Raw genomic sequence first — 20,702 nt, forward strand, 5'->3', positions numbered from 1 at the left:
AAGGGATTGAGCATGTGTGGATTTGAATGTCCAAGTGGGGTCCTGGAACTCATTCTTCATGGGTTCCCTGTGTACTGTTTAGACAGTGTGATAGAGCAGGCAAAGCTGGACAAAGCCGTGAATGCCCTGTTAGGCATGGGAGGGGCTGGGCTTGTTTAGCATAAGAGAATCTGCCTGCAGGGGTGCACCAGAAAGATGATGAGACCAAACCAATAACGTAGTGAGAAATTATCCACATCATTACACAAAACCCAGCTTGTTCGTTTCCTCCACAAAGCCTAGTGCTTTACCCTTTATGTATCAGCTTTCATGTATATTTTCAAATCAGATATTCCTGCCAGGGCTTCAGCCTCAGCATAATTTAAAGAAAGCCAAGTATGTGTTTGAGGTCCTCAGTGTTCCTTTTTGGCTTCCTTTTCCTTCCTCAAACTCAATGCCTGCTAGGGTGTTGCAGACAGCTCTGCACTGTGTCACACAAATTTCTTTCATTCTAAAGTAAAATAAGCAGAGTGGCACAGGGTAGCCAAATGAGTCTGGATGTCTAGACACAAGTTTAAGACATGAAACATGATCTCTTACTAGCTATGTGACCTTTCACCTCTCTGCACTATTTTTTGTGTCTATGAATTGGACTAGACCTATCTATTTTACAAGCATACCATGAGGATCTAATGAGAAAGAAAGAACATGTGCTTTGTTAGATGATATTTGCCATAAAGAATAGAATTTGGAATAATATTGATTTAGTTAATTAATAATATTTCTTTAATTATAGAAAATATTTGAGAAATATTAATCTTGATGATTAGGAATATCAGGAGTGACTTTCTCAGCACATGGACTGAGTTTAGTATGTCGAAACACAGCAACACTGGCCTTTCCAAAATATACCTGCCCATAATTCAGCTGTCAATACATTCCTTCTACTGTGTCGAAAGTGAAGGTCAGTGTGTTATCCCCATACACATTTCTAGAACTAGTTTATTTTACATATGTTCAATGGAAGGAGGTGGACTAGGGGGACAACAGGACCTCAACAACAACAACAAAAAGAAGGGAAATCAAATCTTGTTTTAACTTACTCATTGATGACTGATTCATGATTTGGAAAAGGAACGTTTGATCACAACTGTCATGAAATGGCCTCATTTTCAATTGCATTGCTTTCCTTGGGCAGAAATGAATAAGTTTCCTGATTATGGCTAGGGAAATGGTCTTTGGTTGATACACAATAGCCAGTTACCTGCAGGCTGTGATTTCAGGAAGGCCCCTACCTTGTGGGACTTACACTATTGTTTCCTGAAAGGCTACCATAAGTGAAGAGGGTTCTGTATTACCCTTTAGGGAATGCCTCTTCAAAATGGAAAACCTTCTGGTGGCTCTATATACTTCACATATTGGTGCATCAAAAATTTTTAATCATTTTCTTTTCAGATCTAAGATTTTTCTGCGTGTGTGGTACTGGACATGGAACCCAAGGGTATGAAACTGACAAGCTGTACCTCTAGGCCCATTTTTTTTAGTTTGAAACAGGATCTCACCACTGTACTCTGGCCTTTAACCTGTGATCCTCCTGTCTCAGACTTTTAAGTACTGGGATCACAGGAGTGTGCCACCATGCCTGGATCCAGGTACAGGATTTTGAGCATCCTAAGCAGAGAAAGATACATCAGTTAGAAAGGCTAGAAGAAGGTGTCTGTATAGAAAAGGGAATAGAGAATATCGGAGCAGAGATAAAATAAATAGCACCTAATGTTGGGGATTGAAGGACTCACTTGTGGAGGGCTGAAGAGAATTCACTTCCTTGACACTTTCAAGTAGCACTGTGAGAACAAGTCTTGCTGAGGAAATGCCGCCCGTGGGGCCTAAGTAGTTGTCCTTGCCCAAGGCATAATGGTGTTGTGCAGGTGGGGCCTACGTGGCTTGAGGGCAGTGCGCTTTGGCTCTGAATGTGGGAAGAGAAATTGATGTGCATCAGGGTGAGAGAGGGTTTAAAATGAGCAAGAATTAGTAGTTTCAGGGCTTTGCGTTAGATGATTCATCAATTGTCCCAAGCAGTTGGAGTTCTCATAAGATCCTGGGTCATCTAATGAGAGATGGGAGAAATTTCAAGTAAGTTGACTTTTAAGGAGTATACTGCCTGGTTGGCAAGACAAAACAAAGAGAATATTCAGACACTCATTGGTGCTTACTGTGAAACACAGAGTAGTGAGAAAACACAGAATAGAGAGTTGGAAGAGCTGGTCCCAGACCCAGTGCTGACTAGCTGTGTATCCTCAGGAAAGTACCTCCTTTAGGCGAACATGGGGTTGTAATCTTGTGGGTAGCTCTCATCCATCCCCTTTTCATGGACCTACTTTTAATAAGGTGGTCAGTTCCCACATATGAAATGACTCTTACTTGTCGAGAAAGCAACCCATAGCTCATGCACACAAAACGGGTTTGTAAGCTCCCCTTTCAGTGAACTGCTCCCTGCCATGACAAATTATATAGCCCCACCCCTTTTCTGTGAAATGAAGTCCCATTTTATACAAGATGGTGTTTGGAAAATGTCAATTTTGAAAGGATAATGTTTCTATTCTTTCAAAAATTATGAGCCGTTTCTGCCTCCACAAGGTGAATAATTGTCTGATTTTACATGGTGTACATTCTGTCATGTTTTGGACAAGTATAAAAAAAGTCTTTTTTTCAGAATTTGGAGAAATGCTACATGTTGACCCACATTATGACCTGGCAAGCCATAAATGAGCAAGCCATAAATGGAGAGGGGATGCTGGTGAGGTCCCTTAGCTCCTGGCTCCCTAGTGCTACACTGCTGCTCCCTTAAGCAAGAGACATACCTGTCCAAAAGCCTCTCTAAACCATGAAAAATAAGTTTATGATACGCAGAAATTAAAGAACTCCTAGAGGTTTTCACCACTAACAGCCTTCAAAATAATCCCATCAGTAGCTGGGCATGGTGGCACATGCTTAAAAAGCTGAGAAAGGAGGATCACAGGTTCCACACCAGCCTCAGCAATATAGTGAAACTCTCAGCAACCTAAAAAGACCTTGTTTCAAAACAAAACTCTGAAAAGGACTGAGGGATATGGCTCAGGTAGAATGCCTCTAGGTTCAATCCCCAGTATCATAACAACAACAACAACAACAACAACAACAACAATAATTATTATTATTTTTTCTGCTTTAACAGGATCTTAATGTGTTCATTGTCTTTTCCTGCACTCATTCTATATGGACATTGGATACTCTAGATAGAAAGGTTGGGTGACAGACTCAAGAGTCATTTTTTTTTAACTTGCAGTAAAGTATTCCAGTATACTTTAAAGAAACAAGACTACATCTGCTATTGTATATAAAGCATATTTTCACACACATGCAGCACTACCACAATATTCCATTGCTATGCCTTTTGCAGTCCAAATTCCTGAAGAAAAACTCTCCTATGGGAAGGGAGGAATGATCCTGCCAGCCCTTGGAAGTCTGAATGGCTCCAGTTCTTCATGATTTAAATGATTAAGGAGGTCTGCTTTCCCCACCCCAAAAGCCAAGCTTTACACTCTGTTTCTCTCAGTGCCATAAAACAATATTAGCACTCATTAAAAATGAACCCTGGGCTCAAGAAGGGCAGTCTTCATTTTGGAGGAAACTTTACCCCTGCTGCTCTTGAAAGTTGCACAATTCTGAGAGCAGGATATTCTCTTGACTCTCCTCATTAGAGGAGTTTCTTCTAATGATTTCTCTGTTTATGTTTGGCAGGCCCAGATGAACAAGTAGGACCAGCTATAGCCAGTTCAAAATTGTCTTCAATAATATTTATGGCCTGCCTACCATGTAAAAAGGGCCTGTCACTTGATTCCTTGTCTCCATGGCAGTCACCAAAAAATAGTTCCATGTGTCTCCACATTTCTCACCATCTGGAGAAGGCAAGGAGGCAAGCTATCTGGTTTCCACATCTGCACAATGGGAAGCTGGGGCTGGAATGGACACCAACTGCACCCTACCCTTAGGTCTTCCAGCTCTGAAGTGCTCAGTTCCCACTCACTAAGGTTTGTTAGAGGCCCACAAAAGTGGCACAGTCAACCTCTCATTTCACATTGTGGCATATCCAACTTACTGCCTACTTACCAAGCCATGTTGCTTTAGGCTTAGAGCATCTGAGGCTGTGCCCAGGCCCAAGTGCAGATGAATAAGCAGTGGGCAAAGATTAGCATGGTGGCATATGCCTGTTATTCCAGTAGGCTGAGCCATTTCTTGGGATGCTGAGACAGAAGAATCACAGTTTTGTGGCCAGTCTGAGCAATTTAGCCAGACATTTGGCAACCTAGAGAGATCCTGTTTCAAAAAACAGCATCTACTTGGAGGTAGAATATTTCTAGGTTCAATTTCTAATAACACACACACACACACACACCAGTGGGTGAGCACATACAAGCCAGATACTGGGACATACTAGTCAGTGTAGCTTGGAAGACCACAGAGAGGACATTTGCTAGAGAGGGAGCAAGAATTTGGACTAAGGAATTATAAAGATCTGACAGACACTACCAAGCCGTGTGATCTTAGGAAGATTGGATAATAACTTGTTGCCCAATATCCTTCTCTGTATAATAACAACAGCGGCAATAGCAATAATAATAGCTAATGTGTTGAATGTTTGTTCCAAGCATGTTACTAAAAACCATATATGAGGTTCCTCATTTCATCTTTGGAGAAAGATCCTGTGACTTTTCTCACATTTTAAATGAAAAGAAGCAGAAGCACAGAGAGGTTATTTGCCCAGGACAGCAACAGCTGTCCTACTCATTGGCAGAGCTGGGGTTTGAACCTAGCAATTCAGTAGAAGTGCAATGCAAGTCAAATATGTCATTTGAAATATTCAAGTTCCCAGATTAAAAATTCATTTGAATAATTATGATATTCACTTGGATAATGCATGTTACTTAACCAATATTTCAAAAACTTTATTGTTTGAACATATTTACTATACACAATTAACAAGTTATTAGGTTTCCAAATCTTGGAAATCTTAGTTTGCTTGAAAACACTCACGCCATTTCCCAATGTGGACTAGCCACATTTCAGGAGCACAACAGCCAAATTTGGCTGTTGGCTACCATATTGGCCAATGTAGCTCTAGAATATTCACCCTCTTCATTACATATACTGTGCCTAAAATGAAGGCATTAGGTCTTGTGAAAAGGTATCTAGCATAGTGCCTGACACTCATTACATCATAACATTTATATTAATATCCTTTTGTGCTCTTTGCATCTGTCAAAATACCTCCCACCCTCCCCACCACAGATAGGCCCATACCACCATTACTATAAATATACATAATCTAACCTTTCTATCTTTCGGGGCCCTATCTGATTCTTCTTCCTTCTCCTCCTCCTCCTCTTCTTTTATCAGGACATCTTATTTAATGACCAGAGCACACATTTTGCACTTATTCTCTGAATGATGAAATTAAAACTCAACTATATTCCATGTCTTCTCTTCACTGAATTGTGGTCCTCTCTTTCCAACTCAATTCAATTCAAAGTCCGTTGATAGCAAGTGATTACACACACACACACACACACACACACACACACACACACACATAATTTATGCGCCTTCCTTGTCATGCCTATAACACTAATTATTGCAACTTCTAAGTAATCCAGAGTTGATACATTAGTCATGGATCAACTAAATTTTCTTATAACCCAAGGCTAAGCCCCTCAACTCTAGTGCTAAAAAGACACTACGTCCCCTACTTGTACATGCCCATCCCTGAATAGAATGTCACCCAGGTACCAGTTTTATTAGTTTCTGGTTGAGTCTTAGAACATGGATAGAGAGAGAGAGAGAGAGAGAGAGAGAGAGAGAGAGAGAGAGAGAGAGAGAGGATCATGAGCTACATTCCCAGCCCCCTTTTTTAAATTTTGAAACAGAGTCTTGCTAAGATACTTCATGCTATCCTCAAAACTGCAATCCTCCTGTTTCAGCCTCCCAAGTATTGGAATTTAAGGAGAAGTACCACCATTCTGAGCACATGCAATGTTTTCTAGTAATTGTACTTGCCAGTGAAAAGGCAGGACAGAAACACTTTATTCCCAATCAAAATGCCAGGAGAAATAATCTGAAGAGCCAAACATTAACTATAGTAGTTATGCTGGGGGCACTTTAAAGTTTTACTAACCTCCTCCTGACACCCTTGTGTTTGGAGTTTACCATTATGCACCTCTGTTTACACTTGTTTCAATGTTGGAGGAGGAAAGAAGAGAACTTGCCCTATTCCTGGCTGCTCCAAATGTTAGCCCACAGGGGATGTAACATAGAAACAGTCAGTGGGTTGAGAGCACCAAGTAGGGATGGAAAAGGTCCTGGAAGGGGAGTTGGGAGGCCTGAGCTTGTTAATCAGTGGCAAAGCTGGTCTGCATGTGACTTGAGGTAAAGTCTATCCCTTTTTGGGGCTCAGTGTACCTCATCTGCACACTGAGGTGCCTTTTCTCTAAAAGTCCCTTCTACTATCAAAAATCCCTGAGTATTAATGAACTGTACTCTGCAAAATAATTTTAGAATGCCAAACATTTTGGGGGAGGCAGTATAAGCTGCACAGCTTTTCATAATGCCAAGCCACCCAGTGGATTCTGGGTAAAAGCTGGTGACTGTGGGTCACAAAGCATGGAATTGCACATCTTGTCACCCAGATTTCTGGCTGTTTGCAAAAGCCCTTAGATATATGTTCTTAAGAACCTACTGGTCTTTGGTAAAGAGGGGAGTGATTTCTTTGATAAAGAAGCAAATATTACTATGACTGATTGTGAAGAATTCCACCTTGAATTTGAATGTAGGGACATTATCAGCTGTCTTTCTTTTCCATGAAGGAAAAAAAGTAACATTTTCTTGCTTTGTAAAAAATGAGAGAATGTTATGAAAAAAATATGTTTTGTTTAAGAAAAGTCCATTTGAGCTCCACAGCACACATATTTAGGTTAACTTTAAGTTAGCCAGGAGTAGACAATCAGTCCATTAAGATAGTGATTATGTTGGGCACAGTGGGAGGCTGAGACAGGAGGATTGTAAGTTTGAGACAACTTGGTGAAACCTTGACTCAGTATAAAAAAATAAAATTGGTATCGGGTGAACCTTAGTGGAGAGTGCCCCTGGATTCAATCCCCAGAGCCACACACACACACACACACACACACACACACACACACACACACACACACAGAAATTTCTTTATATAGACAGAACTGTTCATTTGGGTGAGGTGTGAAAAATAGTAGAAGACCTAAGCAAGAGAGCTGAATACAGTCAAACTGGGAAGTGTTTTGAGCTAGGTGACCTTAGGTGATTTTAATGATGTGTAAGCATCATAGAGTGTGACTGTACAAACCTACATGGTGTAGGAGGATATACAGTAACCTTATGGGACCACAGCCATACATATGCCCCATCCTTAACAGAAATGTTACCTATGCACATGTCTCTAACTTGTCTGGTCGGTATAAGACCTTTACCCTCTTAAAATTGGTTTTGTGTTTATTACATGCTCTACCCAGGATGGTTGTACCCTTCTAATCAATCCCATGATTGAATCAGTATGTATCGTGGCTGTCCTATAGATCAGTGGGCTCCCAGGAATTGGTTCTGTTCCCACCTCACAAAGGTTGCTAGGGAGCTTGGCTGAGTCACGAACCCACATCATTTGTAGGGAAAATGGAGATACTCAGCATCTGGATCATTTATTTCTTTTCCTGTGCTGGGAAGACAATCAAGTGAAATTATGGGTGCACTGCTCCATGTGGCCCACTCTCTGAAAATATGACAGCTCACTCTCCTCACTAGATAAAATGTGACTACAGAGCCATAAGACTATGGTGTCAAATGTACTGAAAAACAACAATCATCCTCTCGCTTAGTAGGCTTTTCATAAAGCCTTGCACTTCTTCTATGAGGCTGCTGCTGCTGCTAACCATCACATTTATGAAACTTCTCTTTGGGGACTGCCAATATATGAGCACACAAGGAAAACAGTTCAAACAGCAACTCTAAGGCAGGAAGGATCCAATTCCATAGGAGGCATGTTTGTCTTTGATTCAATTTACTATACTGTTACTTAGTCTACATTCACATATTAATGATGTTTGATCTGAAAGCCATCCTCCTTGATTTGATGGAGTAATGTCCATGCAATGAGTCTGGGCAGTTCGTTTAGATATTATTAGCTGAAGGCAGAGACCAGACCTTCAGCATTTATGTCTCAATGTGACAGAAAACCCCCACTATCTGCAGAGTTTATTTAGGACCACCAACCACAATTCTTATTTTTCTTCCACTTATCATTACTACAAGAAGGAAATGTGCAAAGTCTTAACTTTTCAAAAAATCTGAGCTGTGCTGCAAGTATAATAAAATGTTTATTTTTATTGGTTTGGATTAAGAATTTGTTTCCTTTCTTAAATTAACTTTTTATTGACCACTCCTATGACCTTAACTGGTGCGCGTTTACTAGCCTTCTTCCATTAAAAAATGGCCTTGATATTTATTTCCTTGTTGAGAAGTGCAGGAAAAACCTTTTCATGGCCTTTTGTGAACCAGCAGCCTCAAATAAAAGTAAATGTTTACAGTATGATCCTCAGATCTTTGCTCAGCAAAGTTCCCTGGAATTTTACAGGACAGAAATGGGCATCCCAGGATTTCTCTGGGAAGTATAAGAACATCTCTGCCTACTTTTTAGGATCTCTGAGAGACTTCTGATATCTGAAGCCACATGCCTAAAACAATGGTCCTCAAAGTTGAGTGCATGTATGAATGCCCACCAGAATTTCCAAGAGGGATTATTAAAAGAGATTGCTGGGCCTAGATGCCTGAGTTTCTGGTTCAGCAAGTATACCCAAGAACATTCATTTCTAACAAGTTCCTTAATGATGCTGATTCTACAGGTTGTGGGCCTACACTTTGAGAATCACTCTTTTATTCCTGGAGCTAGAAGTCTTGTGTTTGTTTCCCAGAGCTGGAATGGGAAGAACATAGTTTCTGGAGTCAGAAAGAACTGGATTCGAGTTTGAACACCATATTTTAACTTGAAATGTGGCCCTGGGTCAAATCTTCTATCTCTGCATCTCAGTTTCTTTATACCCATAATGGACATAATACATGAGTCACACAATTGTTGGGAATAAATGTTTAAGTACCAGACACAAAGGGCCCCAGCTCCTGGCTGTACAGTTGGTATAAGGAAGTACCCTCCTTCACCAGCCAAATTTTCCCCTTTGTGAAGGTTAATGAGTTATTTCAGGCCTGATTGAGTGTGCCATCCTATGTAATTACCAGACACAAAGACACGTCTATGCAAAGTATACACACCTTCAGCCCAGAAATATTCCTGGATGTTAAAGTGAGTCTCAAGGGTTCATGGCAACTTGAGTCATGTGCATAAGCCCTTGTCCCTCTTTCTCACAGTTATGCTTTCCCTGCCTCTAAAGTTCAGAGACTGAGCCAGGAAGATTGCAGATTTGAGGAAAGACCCAGTAAGTAATAAGATTCTTATCAACCTAGTGAGAGCCTGTTTCAAAACTAAATTTAAAAAGGGCTAGAGGTGTAACTTGGATGTAGAACACCCCTGGGTTCAATCCCTAGTACCACAAAAAATAAAATATAGGATTTGACTTAGCTGATTTGCTGTCTTAAAGGTTTCTTCTTGCTCTGACAAGTCTGAGATTTTATGAATTAGAACTTAGGCACTTCTTTTAGAATAGTCTGTTAAAATAGGGACAAAAATAATGGCCTATGTTTTATCTACTTGTTTATTTTTAGTATTAAATTTCTAGACCTTTTTTTACTTATAGTACTAGGGCTTGAGCCCAGTGGCATTCTACCACTGAGGTACATCCTCAGCCTTTTTTACTTTGAAGGGAGAGTCTTGGCTAAGTTGCTGGGTCTGGTCTCAAACCTGTGATTTTCCTCTCAGCTTCTGAAATACTGGAATTATAGGTACATTCCACCATACCAAGCTCCAGCTTTCTTTTAAACTGGGTTATAGCACAAAAAGTCAGGCATTATAGCTAAATATAATCAGAGCTCCTCAAAATACTTCATCACAGGTATAAAATGGTTTGTTATTTAATAGTGACATCTAGTGGCTTTTCCTTACCAAATAATAAAAATTTCATTTTTCTAATAGCCTATCCCGAACTCTGCTACTTCTACTTCTGGTGCATTCATTCAATAATTCATTTTTGGGGTGTGTGTGTGTGTGTGTGTGTGTGTGTGTGTGTGTGTTACTGGGGATTAAAACCAGGGGTGTTCTACCATCGTGCTACATCCCCAGCCTTTATTACATTGATCTTATTTTAGTATTTTATTTTTATATTGAGACCAGGTCTCACTAATTTACCTAAGTTGACTTCAAACTTGCAATCCTCCTACCTCAGCTTCCTGTATAGCTAGAGTTACAGGTATGCACTCTTGCATCAGGCTTCTACAGTTATTCTTCAGAGAGGAAGTCTGGATCATTCCAAGGCCACCTGGTGAGCTGCCCTGCAGTAGAAGGCAGTAAACCTTTTGCTGTGTTTTGCCAGTAGAGGCCCTATAGACATTCAGATACCATGAACAATCAGTCATTAAATTAACCCAGGCAACCAGCAGTGATGCACGATTATAATTCCAGTACTTGGGAGGCTGAGGTTTGAGACCAGCACATGACAATTCACAGGTCCTTGCTTCAAAATAAAAAAAGTACAAAAGGTCTGGGGTATAGCTCAGAGGTAGAGCTGAGGAATAACACATGCAACACACACACACACACACACACACACACACACACAGGTAACTTATGGAGAGTCATGATTCCAGTATTAAAATGTAAGACCTGGCCCTCTTAATTAAATCACAGTTTGGATTACAAGATAATATTGTTAACTGAAACAGGCTGTGTTCAATTTTCCTGGAGTTTAGCCAACCTCACTCCTTGAAAATTAAATCAGTTCATTCCTCAGCACCCTTCAGGTTTATATCAACCTAAAGAAATATTTCTAGCAACTACCACAGACATGTGCTCAACAGCATCTTATTCTGTTTTGATCAATGCTCAGATGCTTCAGTCATCTCCAACAGGAACAAGAAGCACAGTGAAGTTGCTGGGGGATTAATCAGAATGCAGATGCATTTTGACAGGCTTACACTTGCTCTAACAAGAAATTAGGCAAGACCATAAATAAGCTGCATCAGTCTAGGGCAATGTAGATTGGGTCTCAAAATGGCATATATGTGAGCCAGGCATGGTGGTGCACACTTGTAAGCCCAGTACTTGAGAGTCTGAGGCAGGCAGATCACAAGTTTACAGCCAGACTCAGCTACTTAGTAAGGCTCTCTGCAACTTAGGGAGTCCCTATTTTTTTATTTTTTTAATTGGTGCATTGTAATCATATATCACATTGGAGTACAAGACTTGAGAGGATATACAAGCACACATCATCCAATTAGCCCTCATCCAGCCCCCATCCCATCCCCTCCCCCTCCCTCGATCCCATTCTTGTTTGGTGATTAACTTTGATACATTTGTTTATGTACCTCCTGCATTTTAAAGAGGCTCCATCGTCCCCTATTCCATACCCTCTGATTGGTCACCTTAATTGCTTCACTATAGGGCCCTTTCTATAGCTCTACCTCTTCCTGTTGCCCCTTTCCTTCTAGTTTTTCCTGATTAGGGGAAGCATCTGATTTTTATTTTCTGTGATATTTCTTTGTGCATGCCGCGTTGCAAGTACCGATCCCACGCTTGACGGCCCCAGTAGTGGCCTGGCTACCCGGTGGACTGATCCAGACCTCGCTGGCTCAAGCAGCAGCCTTGCCTCATGGGAGGGCCTGATTCTGGTCTCGCTGGCCCTGACACCAGCCTAACCCCTCAGCTGGCTCCGATCCTGGCCTCGGAGGCCCCAGTAGCGGCCTTACCTCACGGCAGGCTCCAATGCCGGCCATTGGCCCCGGCACTGGCCTAACCCCTTGGCAGGTTCTGATCCCGGCCTCAGAGGCCGCAGCACTGGCCTATCCTTACAGCAGGCTCCGATCCCAGCCTCAGAGGCCCCAGCACCGGCCTTGCCTCACAGTGAGCTCCGATCCCGGCCTTGCTGGCCCCCGCACCGGCCTAACCAATCGGCAGGCTCTGATCCCGGCCTCGGAGGCCCCAGCACCGGCCTTGCCTCACGGCAGGCTCCGATGATGGCCTTGCGGGCCCCAGCCCCAGTCTAACCCCTCAGGAGGCTCCAATCCAGCCTCAGAGGCCTCAGTAGCGGCCTTGCCTCACGGAAGGCTCCAATGCCGGCTGCTGGTCCCGGCACCGGCCTAACCCCACAGCATGCTCCGATCCTGGTCTCGGAGGCCCCAGCACTGTCCTTGCCTCACAGCAGGCTCTGATGCTGGCCGCTGGCCCCGGCATCGGCCTAACCCCTTGGCAGGCTCCAATCCCAGCCTCGGAGGCCCCGGCACCGGCCTTGCCTCATGGCAGGTCCCGATGCCGGCCATTGGCTGCGGCACCGGCCTAACCCCTCGGCAGGCTCTTATCCTGGCCTTGGAGGCCCCAGCACTGGCCTTGCCTCATGGCAGGCTCCGATGCCGGCCTCGCTGGCCCCAGCACCGGCCTAACCCCTCGGCCAGCTTTAGGGAATTCCTGTTTTAAAATAATGAGTAAAAAATAGGGTTGAGGGTTTAGTTCAGTGGTAGAATGTGACTGGGCTCAATCCCTAGTACCACAAAAAATGGCATATATGTGAAAGAAAGAAACAGTTTAGTTTACCATGTGTCAATCACATGACATTGCTGCTTAAATGGTCCATGTGATGTGAGGCCACATGAAGAGAATGGTGGCAATATAAGGGAGATGATAGACTAGCTTTTCTTGTTACCTCTCAGTTGATACCTGGAAGGCCATGCTCCAATGAAATGCAATGTATTCAGAGGCAAACAACAGGAGAGTGAGGGCCCTGAAGCAGCAGAGAATAGTTGAAACCATATTTAGTATCAAGAAGAGAAGCATTGGGGGATATAAATGCTGCCTTCAAATATTTGAAGCCACACAAGTAGAATTATAAACAGATTTCCTAAGTATGGTCAGGTAATTTATCTGAAACTACCACTTAGTGCTGACCACTGCATGTTTTTATCTTTTTTTTTTCTTTTCTGGTTCTGGGGGTTGAACTCAGGGACATTCTACCACCAAGTTATGCCCCAGCACTTTTTTTATTTTTCATTTTGACACAGGGTCTCACTAATTTACCATGCACTTGCCTTGAACCTGCCATCATCTTGTCTTGGCCTCTCAAGTACAGGATTACAGTCATATGCCATGACACCAGATTGCTGAGTGGCCCTTCAACTCTCTACTTGGATATTCCATAGGCACCTCAAACTTTCCTCCAAAGACCCAGGAATCAACTTCTGCCACCTATTTATTTTGTCACCAATTCCTGTTTTTCCCTCTCTCCTAAATATTCCCTTAGCCTGCCCCACCTTCTCTTTTTGCCTTGTCTTCTGCAGTAACCTCCTAATGTCCCTAATTATAAAACCCAAGCCAAATCATGTCACCCCTGCCTAAAACCTTCCGACCCCTTCTGATTGCCTGCAGAATTAAGTCTGAACTCTTTTAAAATTTATTTTAATTAACATGTAATAATTGTACATATGTTTGGGGTTTAGTGTGATAATTTGAAACAAACATTAGGATTTTTTTAAATATAGCATTTAATACCTTCCACAACTAGGCCCCTGACAAACTTTCCTCTTATTTATTTATTTATTTTGGTACTGGGGGTGGAACCCAAGAGCATTCTATCTCTGAATTAACACCCCCAGCCCTGTTTTTATTCTTTATTTTGAAATAGGGTCTCACTGAGTTGCAAAGGGGCTCACTAATTAGTAGCTGAGGCTGTCCATGAACTGCAGTCCTCCAACCTCAGCCTTCCAAATGCTGGGATTACAAGTCTGCACCACCATGCCCAGCATTCAACTTTCCTCTTTGATTCCACTATCCCTGGACTTCACAGAAGACTTCCAATGCCTTGTTTCATTCTGTGTGCGTGTGTGTGTGTGTGTGTGTGTGTGTGTGTGTGTTTCTGGAAATTGAACCCAGGAGCATTCTACCTACAAGCAACACCTCCAGCCTACCCCCCCCTTTTTTTTTTCTTGAAACAAGGTCTTGATAGATTGTTGAGAATCTAACTATGTTGCTAAGGCTGTCCTCAAGCCTGTAAGCCTCCTGTCTCAGCCTCACAAGTACTAGAATTTTATAGGCATTAGCCACCATGCCCAGTAGCCATGTCTCATTCTTAATTGTTTTTCAAAACACTTCCAGAAACCCACCCCTGTCTTCTGCTGCCATAATGGGTGTCTGTAAAGTTCTTTAGGATCTCAGCTCTATTTGGATACTTGGTGCCCATCCCCACTCCAGGTACACATGAGGTGCTGAGAGTAAGCAAGGTGTAAATTGGGCTGGCCTAGCCTAGCTCCTGCAAATAAGCTGCCCATGCCGGGCGTGGTGGCGCACGCTTGTAATCCCCGCGCTTGGGAGGTGGAGACAGGAGGATCGTGCAGGTTCGAAGCCAGCCGTGCTGGTTTAAGAGACCCTGTTTCCAAATAAAAATATAAAAATAGGGAGTGTTCCAGGAACCCCAGTCAGTGCCACCAAAAACAACAACAACAACAACAACAACAACAACAACAAATATACTATCCATGTTTCTGTGTGTGTCTGCCTTTCTGGCCACATTCCCATCAGAAATAATGACGATTCTGAATTTAGCCAACAGAACCTCCAGAGTATTATCCTTCCCTGTCTTCCCACCTCTAATACACCATGTAATTCTAGATATTGCAAACCACTACTTCAGCACATCATTCTTTTAACACAGAGTCTTTTCCTTCCTCTCTCTCTCTCCCTCTTTCTCTTTTTATTTTGGTCCTGGGGATTGAACCTAGAGGGGTTTTTTTTGTTTGTTTTTTGTTTGTTTGTTTGTTTTTTACATGGAGCTACATCCCTAGTCCTTATATGTTTTATTTTGAGATAGGGTCTCACTGAGTTGCCCAGGCTGGCCTTGAATATGCGATCCTCCTGCCTCAGTTTCCTGAGTTGCTGGGATTACAGTGGTGCTCAGCTCCCATAAGATATTTTCTAGCACCATCAAGGGCTTCCAGTTGAGTCTGTCTGGGACCCTAACACTATTTTTTTCCTGGAAGAGCAGGATTGTTAATGGTCACAAAATCTCTGTCACTTGAATCCAGGTAGTTGTTATCACCAGAGCAGTGGGTGTGTGAATGTATGTCTGTGGGGTGGAGGTCCTAATACCTCTGCTGCAGCAATAATCTAACAGTGTAGAGACTGAGGCTGCCCACATTGGGAATTATTATCTCATATGGGCTCCAGAGGACCTTCAGGTTGAAAGTATACTGATGTTACATGCTCATGATGAGAAACTCTGAATGCCTATCTCTGTTCCTCCATGTTGCGCTCTCTCTCTCTCTCTCTCTCTCTCTCTCTCTCTCTCTCTCTCTCTCTCTCTCTCTCTCTCTCCAAGTGAGGCTGATGCTTACAAAACACTGAGTCTCACACTAGTTCCGGTGGTTGGGATTTCTCTTGTTTGAAGTGCAAGGAAGCATTTGTGAGAAGTAGAGTCTCAGACTCGCACATGGTGTGCTCCAAGATTTACCAGAAGATGTCACTATAGGCTTTAACCAGTAAAACAAATTAGGGCAGAAGTATTGGCAGCTAGCATGAAGGTGACTCCATATAAGATTTTAAAACATTCAGCAACCCCTATTACAATGCATGCCTGGAAATGCTAGTTAAAAGGTTAATCCAGAGGTGTCACTGGACTAAATAAATTCTTTTTTCCCCCAAAGAATTAAACTAATTGCCACTGAACACCTCAGGCATAGCACAAAGGCTTGGTAAATATGTACTGAATGAATAGCAAAATTAGGAGTGGAAGGAGGGGGTCACACAGCTTACTAAATGGGTGTAGTAGCCATCTTCATTGGTTAAGGTTACTAGGGAACAATGCTGCTATTCCTTAGCAGGGGGTCTGTACAGAGATAAATTTTAGTGGCACCAGAAAGGTAAAGTCCTAGGAAATAGCCCAGATATAAATGAAGGTACTCTTTACTCCCCTCTTCATCTTCAATGTTTCTGTGTACAATGTTTGTTCTTTTCTGAAAAAAAAAAGATGTATAAAGTGATTTTTTAAGAAAACATACATACCTTCCTATGATTTTTGCAAAGCACTTGGGATAGTCTTCTGAGTATTCATGAGGTGAAGGATGTACTCAGCTCTCTCCTTTTTCTTCTGTGGAATAGGCAGTTTAAGTAGTCTTTTGAGATTCTGCTTGATGTCTGGTATAAACGCCAAGGTACAAAGCTGAAATGAATGGGATGACAATTGTAGAAATATAGAAGAGAGTCCTTGTTCTGCAAAACAAAGTTTATGTGGGCATACAAATAACTGTGATTTGGAAACACAAGTATTTTAACAAAGATGAAACATGGAAGTAAGTGGCAGCATAGGTAAGAAGATGACAGAAGCAAAAGGCAGGGTTAGTTTTTTTTTTTAATACAAGATCTGGGATGTTAACTGGGACTGAAAGAATGAGTAGAATTTTCTAGTCAAAGATGGAAGATCATACCAGGTGGAGGAAAAAGTATGGCAGGATAGAGGCATAAGATAGATCTCAGGCCTGAGGTGCCAGACACACAAGAGTCAGGAGAAGCATTACCTCAGAGGACATTTGGTCAGCCACATAGTTGAAAAGGCTCCCTCTGGCTCCTTGTGTGCATGTATATGGAACCATCCACCATGCCTTCAGATGGGAATCAATAACTTCAGAAAAGTTACATGACCATTCCTCAGGACTCCTTTAAGAGACCAAATGTCAATATTCAGCGTCCATTATAATTGTTCCCAGAATATGACCTTATCCTTCATCCACTATACCTGGAAATTCATTCTTCGTGAAAAACACAATTCCATGGTCATTTCCTAACCAAGATATACCTGACCAGGATATACTAGATATTGACAGGCCTGAGGTGGATTGCATATGTATGCACCCACTATATATGGTTATGAGAGTGTCTGTGTGTGTTTGCTACTCTGCTGTTTGAGCAAAGAACTTATCAGTTTGCACCTTGAAAGATAACCATTCAACAAAGTACACAGTTGCTGGCATCCATGTATCCTTTCAGTGGGCAAAGGGGATATTTTGGAGCTGATAGAGTAAACTTTTCTACCCTGGAAATAACCTCATGTGAGCAAAGGTTGAAACCAAGGTAATCTCTTGCATATATGTTATTGGCAGCTTCCTTGTCTATTTCAGTCAGTGACTAACTACACTGTTTATTTCTGGAGGACATGTACTGCTCTGTGTATTTCTACATTCTATTTACATAATGTATGAGCCACAATATTATGACAAACAACCAGAATCAAAATATAATATTAAATGCTTTTTCAATATGATTTTGATTAATAAGATTTTCAGATTAGACTGGATACTGAAAAAATGCTTGCATATATTTAATAAAAATACTAGCATTTGAACTCACTTAACTTCATTTGCTTCAATAAATCATTTGCTTCTACTGAGTCTCAGTTCAATGATTGGTTAATAGGAGACAGAGGGGTAAAAAATATGAAAGAAAATGATTGTCTACTGAGCCAGTGGCATCACTAGGAGGACTTTGTCATTTGGATAGAGACTAAAAGAGGGGAAGACAAAAAGAGTGAAATGTGACCAGGCCAATTTCCTGAGTCAAACTTTTTTGTACCTGAGTGGAGGAATTAGCTATCTGGCCAGGCTAATGAAATGTAGGGGACTATGGCACAGTTCACAGGACAAAGGCCACCTCATCCTTGTCATTTACCCTTTGGCCTTCTTACTGGCCAGTGTACATTTCATATACCATCCACCTCCCAGACTCACTTATGTTGTCCACGTCTCTGGCTGACTGTTGGTCTTTGTGCTTCGTCCATAGGAACTTCCACTACATCACAATTCTCCGGGACCCAGTGTCCAGGTACCTGAGTGAGTGGAGACATGTCCAGCGAGGGGCAACATGGAAAGCATCCCTGCATGTCTGTGATGGAAGGCCCCCGACCTCTGAAGAGCTCCCCAGTTGCTACACTGGTGACGACTGGTCTGGCTGCCCCCTCAAAGAGTTCATGGACTGCCCCTATAATCTGGCCAACAACCGCCAGGTGCGCATGCTCTCTGACCTCACCCTAGTAGGCTGCTACAACCTCTCCGTCATGCCTGAAAAGCAAAGAAACAAGGTCCTTCTGGAAAGCGCCAAATCAAATCTAAAGCACATGGCATTCTTTGGCCTCACTGAGTTTCAGAGAAAGACCCAGTACCTGTTTGAGAAAACCTTCAACATGAACTTCATTTCACCATTTACCCAATATAATACCACTAGGGCCTCCAGCGTAGAGATCAATGAGGAAATCCAAAAGCGTATTGAGGGACTGAATTTTCTGGATATGGAGTTGTACAGCTATGCAAAAGACCTGTTCTTGCAAAGGTATCAGTTTATGAGGCAGAAGGAGCATCAGGAAGCCAGGCGGAAGCGTCAGGAACAACGTAAATTCCTGAAGGGGAGGTTCCTTCAGACCCATTTCCAGAGTCAGAGTCAGGGCCAGGGCCAGAATCCAAGTCAGAACCTGAGTCCCAGTGCAAATCAGAATCTGACTCAGAATCCAATTCAGAATCTGATTCAGAATCTGACTCAGAATCCAGGGCAGAATTTGAGGCAGAAGGAGAACCAAGCCAGTCAGAAGCAGAACACAGGCCAGGAACAAAACGATAGCCACACCAGCAATGGTACCAATGACTACATAGGCAGTGTAGAGAAATGGCGCTAAAAGCCTTCGGAAGGCCATGCTCACTTCTTCCAAAGCGCCACCAAAAGGATGGCATTATCTTAAAAGATGAAAATGCCCAAATACATCCTGCTTCCTCAATTTTGGAAGTTTTAGAAAGTGTATATGTTGCCTTTGCAGTTGCCTTTCAATTAAATGTTTTGCTGTGCGTGGGTAAAACAAATCTCAACATGAAATTAAATTGTCATTTTTCTGTTAGATTATTTTTAAATCCCAAAGCCAAAGCAGTCTCACCAGAAGTTGCCGTTTAGATATTTTAAGTTCTTAAATTAATTATAGAGATGAAATGAAAACAGAAAGTGTGGCCATTTAACCTATGGCTATGAAATGAGTATTAAATGAGTCATGATACACTGTTAAAACCTATTCTTAGAAGCAAACCTTTTTTTCAAGGGTAGGCATACGTAAAAACATCAAGTGATTCAAAGAAACACAAAACCTTTCATTTTCTTCTGATTTTTAACAAGAAACCTATTTAAAAAGAATAACTGATAAATTTTACCAAACTGTAGAAAATTTAAAAATTCCTCTCCCAAACATGGGTGGTTCATGTAAAAATATTGAGAACAGGACTCATATTTTGTAACTTAAGAGATGTCTAAAATCTTAAACTTTTTCTACCTTCTACAGCTTAAAGGTTTTAAACAGGGTGTAGCTAATATTAAACAAAACATACTTTTTTCCAAGTGGATCACCAACGTTAAAATTGAATTTCCACATGCTTTGAGGTCACCATAATTTTAACAATTGAGTGTTTGGGGCACTGCTTCTCATTCACTAAAAGGCTTCTCTGAATTGTGCTCATTCCAAACAAGCCCATGTATAGACTCTTACTTCATCATCTAAATGGTGTGTGCTGAATTGCTGAAATTATTGTGGTATATCATCCTGGATTAAAATCAGGACTTTCTATAGAATTGTCTTACCAATGTTTGTATAGTGAGTTCTTTATCAAGAAATTCTTGAAAAGGACAGTGTATTTAAAAGTATTTGGTGAAGTTATTCTTGATCAAATAGAATTGAACCTGAATGTGAGCTGTCACTTACTTTTCGTATATCTTCATTGTAATGTTCCCAGGTTGGCTGATGATTTCTGGCCTATTGGTTATTTTTATGTGTTGACAGATTTGTAGACAATTTCAGAGCCAAAAAGGCAAAATAAGCACAGGGTAGTCAGAATTATTCAATAATACCAAAAGCTGTCCCTTGATACTTCGAGTTAATATTTCTACGAGATTTTTGTTTATGAAGGAACAAAAGTAAAGTATTTCTGCAGTGAAGTTAAGTATCAAGAACATAAAAGTTAAGGGAAGTAATGTGGTAGGTGAGTCTGTGCAAAAATACTTTGACATGATTGATTATGAATTGAGTAAACTAAGTACCCAATATGCTGTCAAACATTATGATTCTAGGCAGTTTCTATATTATGGGCATTTTTAGAAAAGATTTTTTGTTTTGTAAGAACTTAACCTCACTCCTGGATATCAATCAGAGAAGGTGACTGGGCACACCATGATGTTTTTATGAGGGATATACTTAGAATTGTGACCATAAAGGCACATATTGTATAATCTGCCCTTATGCGTGATCTGGTTTCATCTGTAATAATATGGCCACAAGTTGGACAAGCTGAGTATTTGGATTTCAAATGGATTTTCTTGTTTCTGAACTCGTATCAGTATTTCTAGTTTTTATTTTGTTTGATAGTATTGCAGTTCTGGGAATTGAGACCTAAAATACTGGAAAGTAAATGAAAATACACACCTTGAAATCAAAGTG

General features: G+C 41.5%; 1 protein-coding gene across 3 annotated transcripts in view; it reads left to right on the top strand.

The window, feature by feature from the left end:
* Positions 1-18,905, top strand: part of HS6ST2 (heparan sulfate 6-O-sulfotransferase 2) — a gene marked incomplete at both ends in the record, with an annotated part of 346,112 nt that extends 327,207 nt beyond the window's left edge. For all 3 annotated transcript variants that reach the window (XM_080719496.1, XM_080719497.1, XM_080719498.1), the window contains one exon: positions 18,020-18,905. In XM_080719496.1, coding sequence (XP_080575622.1) covers positions 18,020-18,905 — 886 coding nt within the window. The remainder of the gene's footprint in view (positions 1-18,019) is intronic.
* Between the last annotated feature and the right edge of the window lie 1,797 nt (positions 18,906-20,702).

This window comes from Muscardinus avellanarius (assembly GCF_963383645.1).
Source record: "Muscardinus avellanarius genome assembly, chromosome: X".
Taxonomy (NCBI): domain Eukaryota; kingdom Metazoa; phylum Chordata; class Mammalia; order Rodentia; family Gliridae; genus Muscardinus; species Muscardinus avellanarius.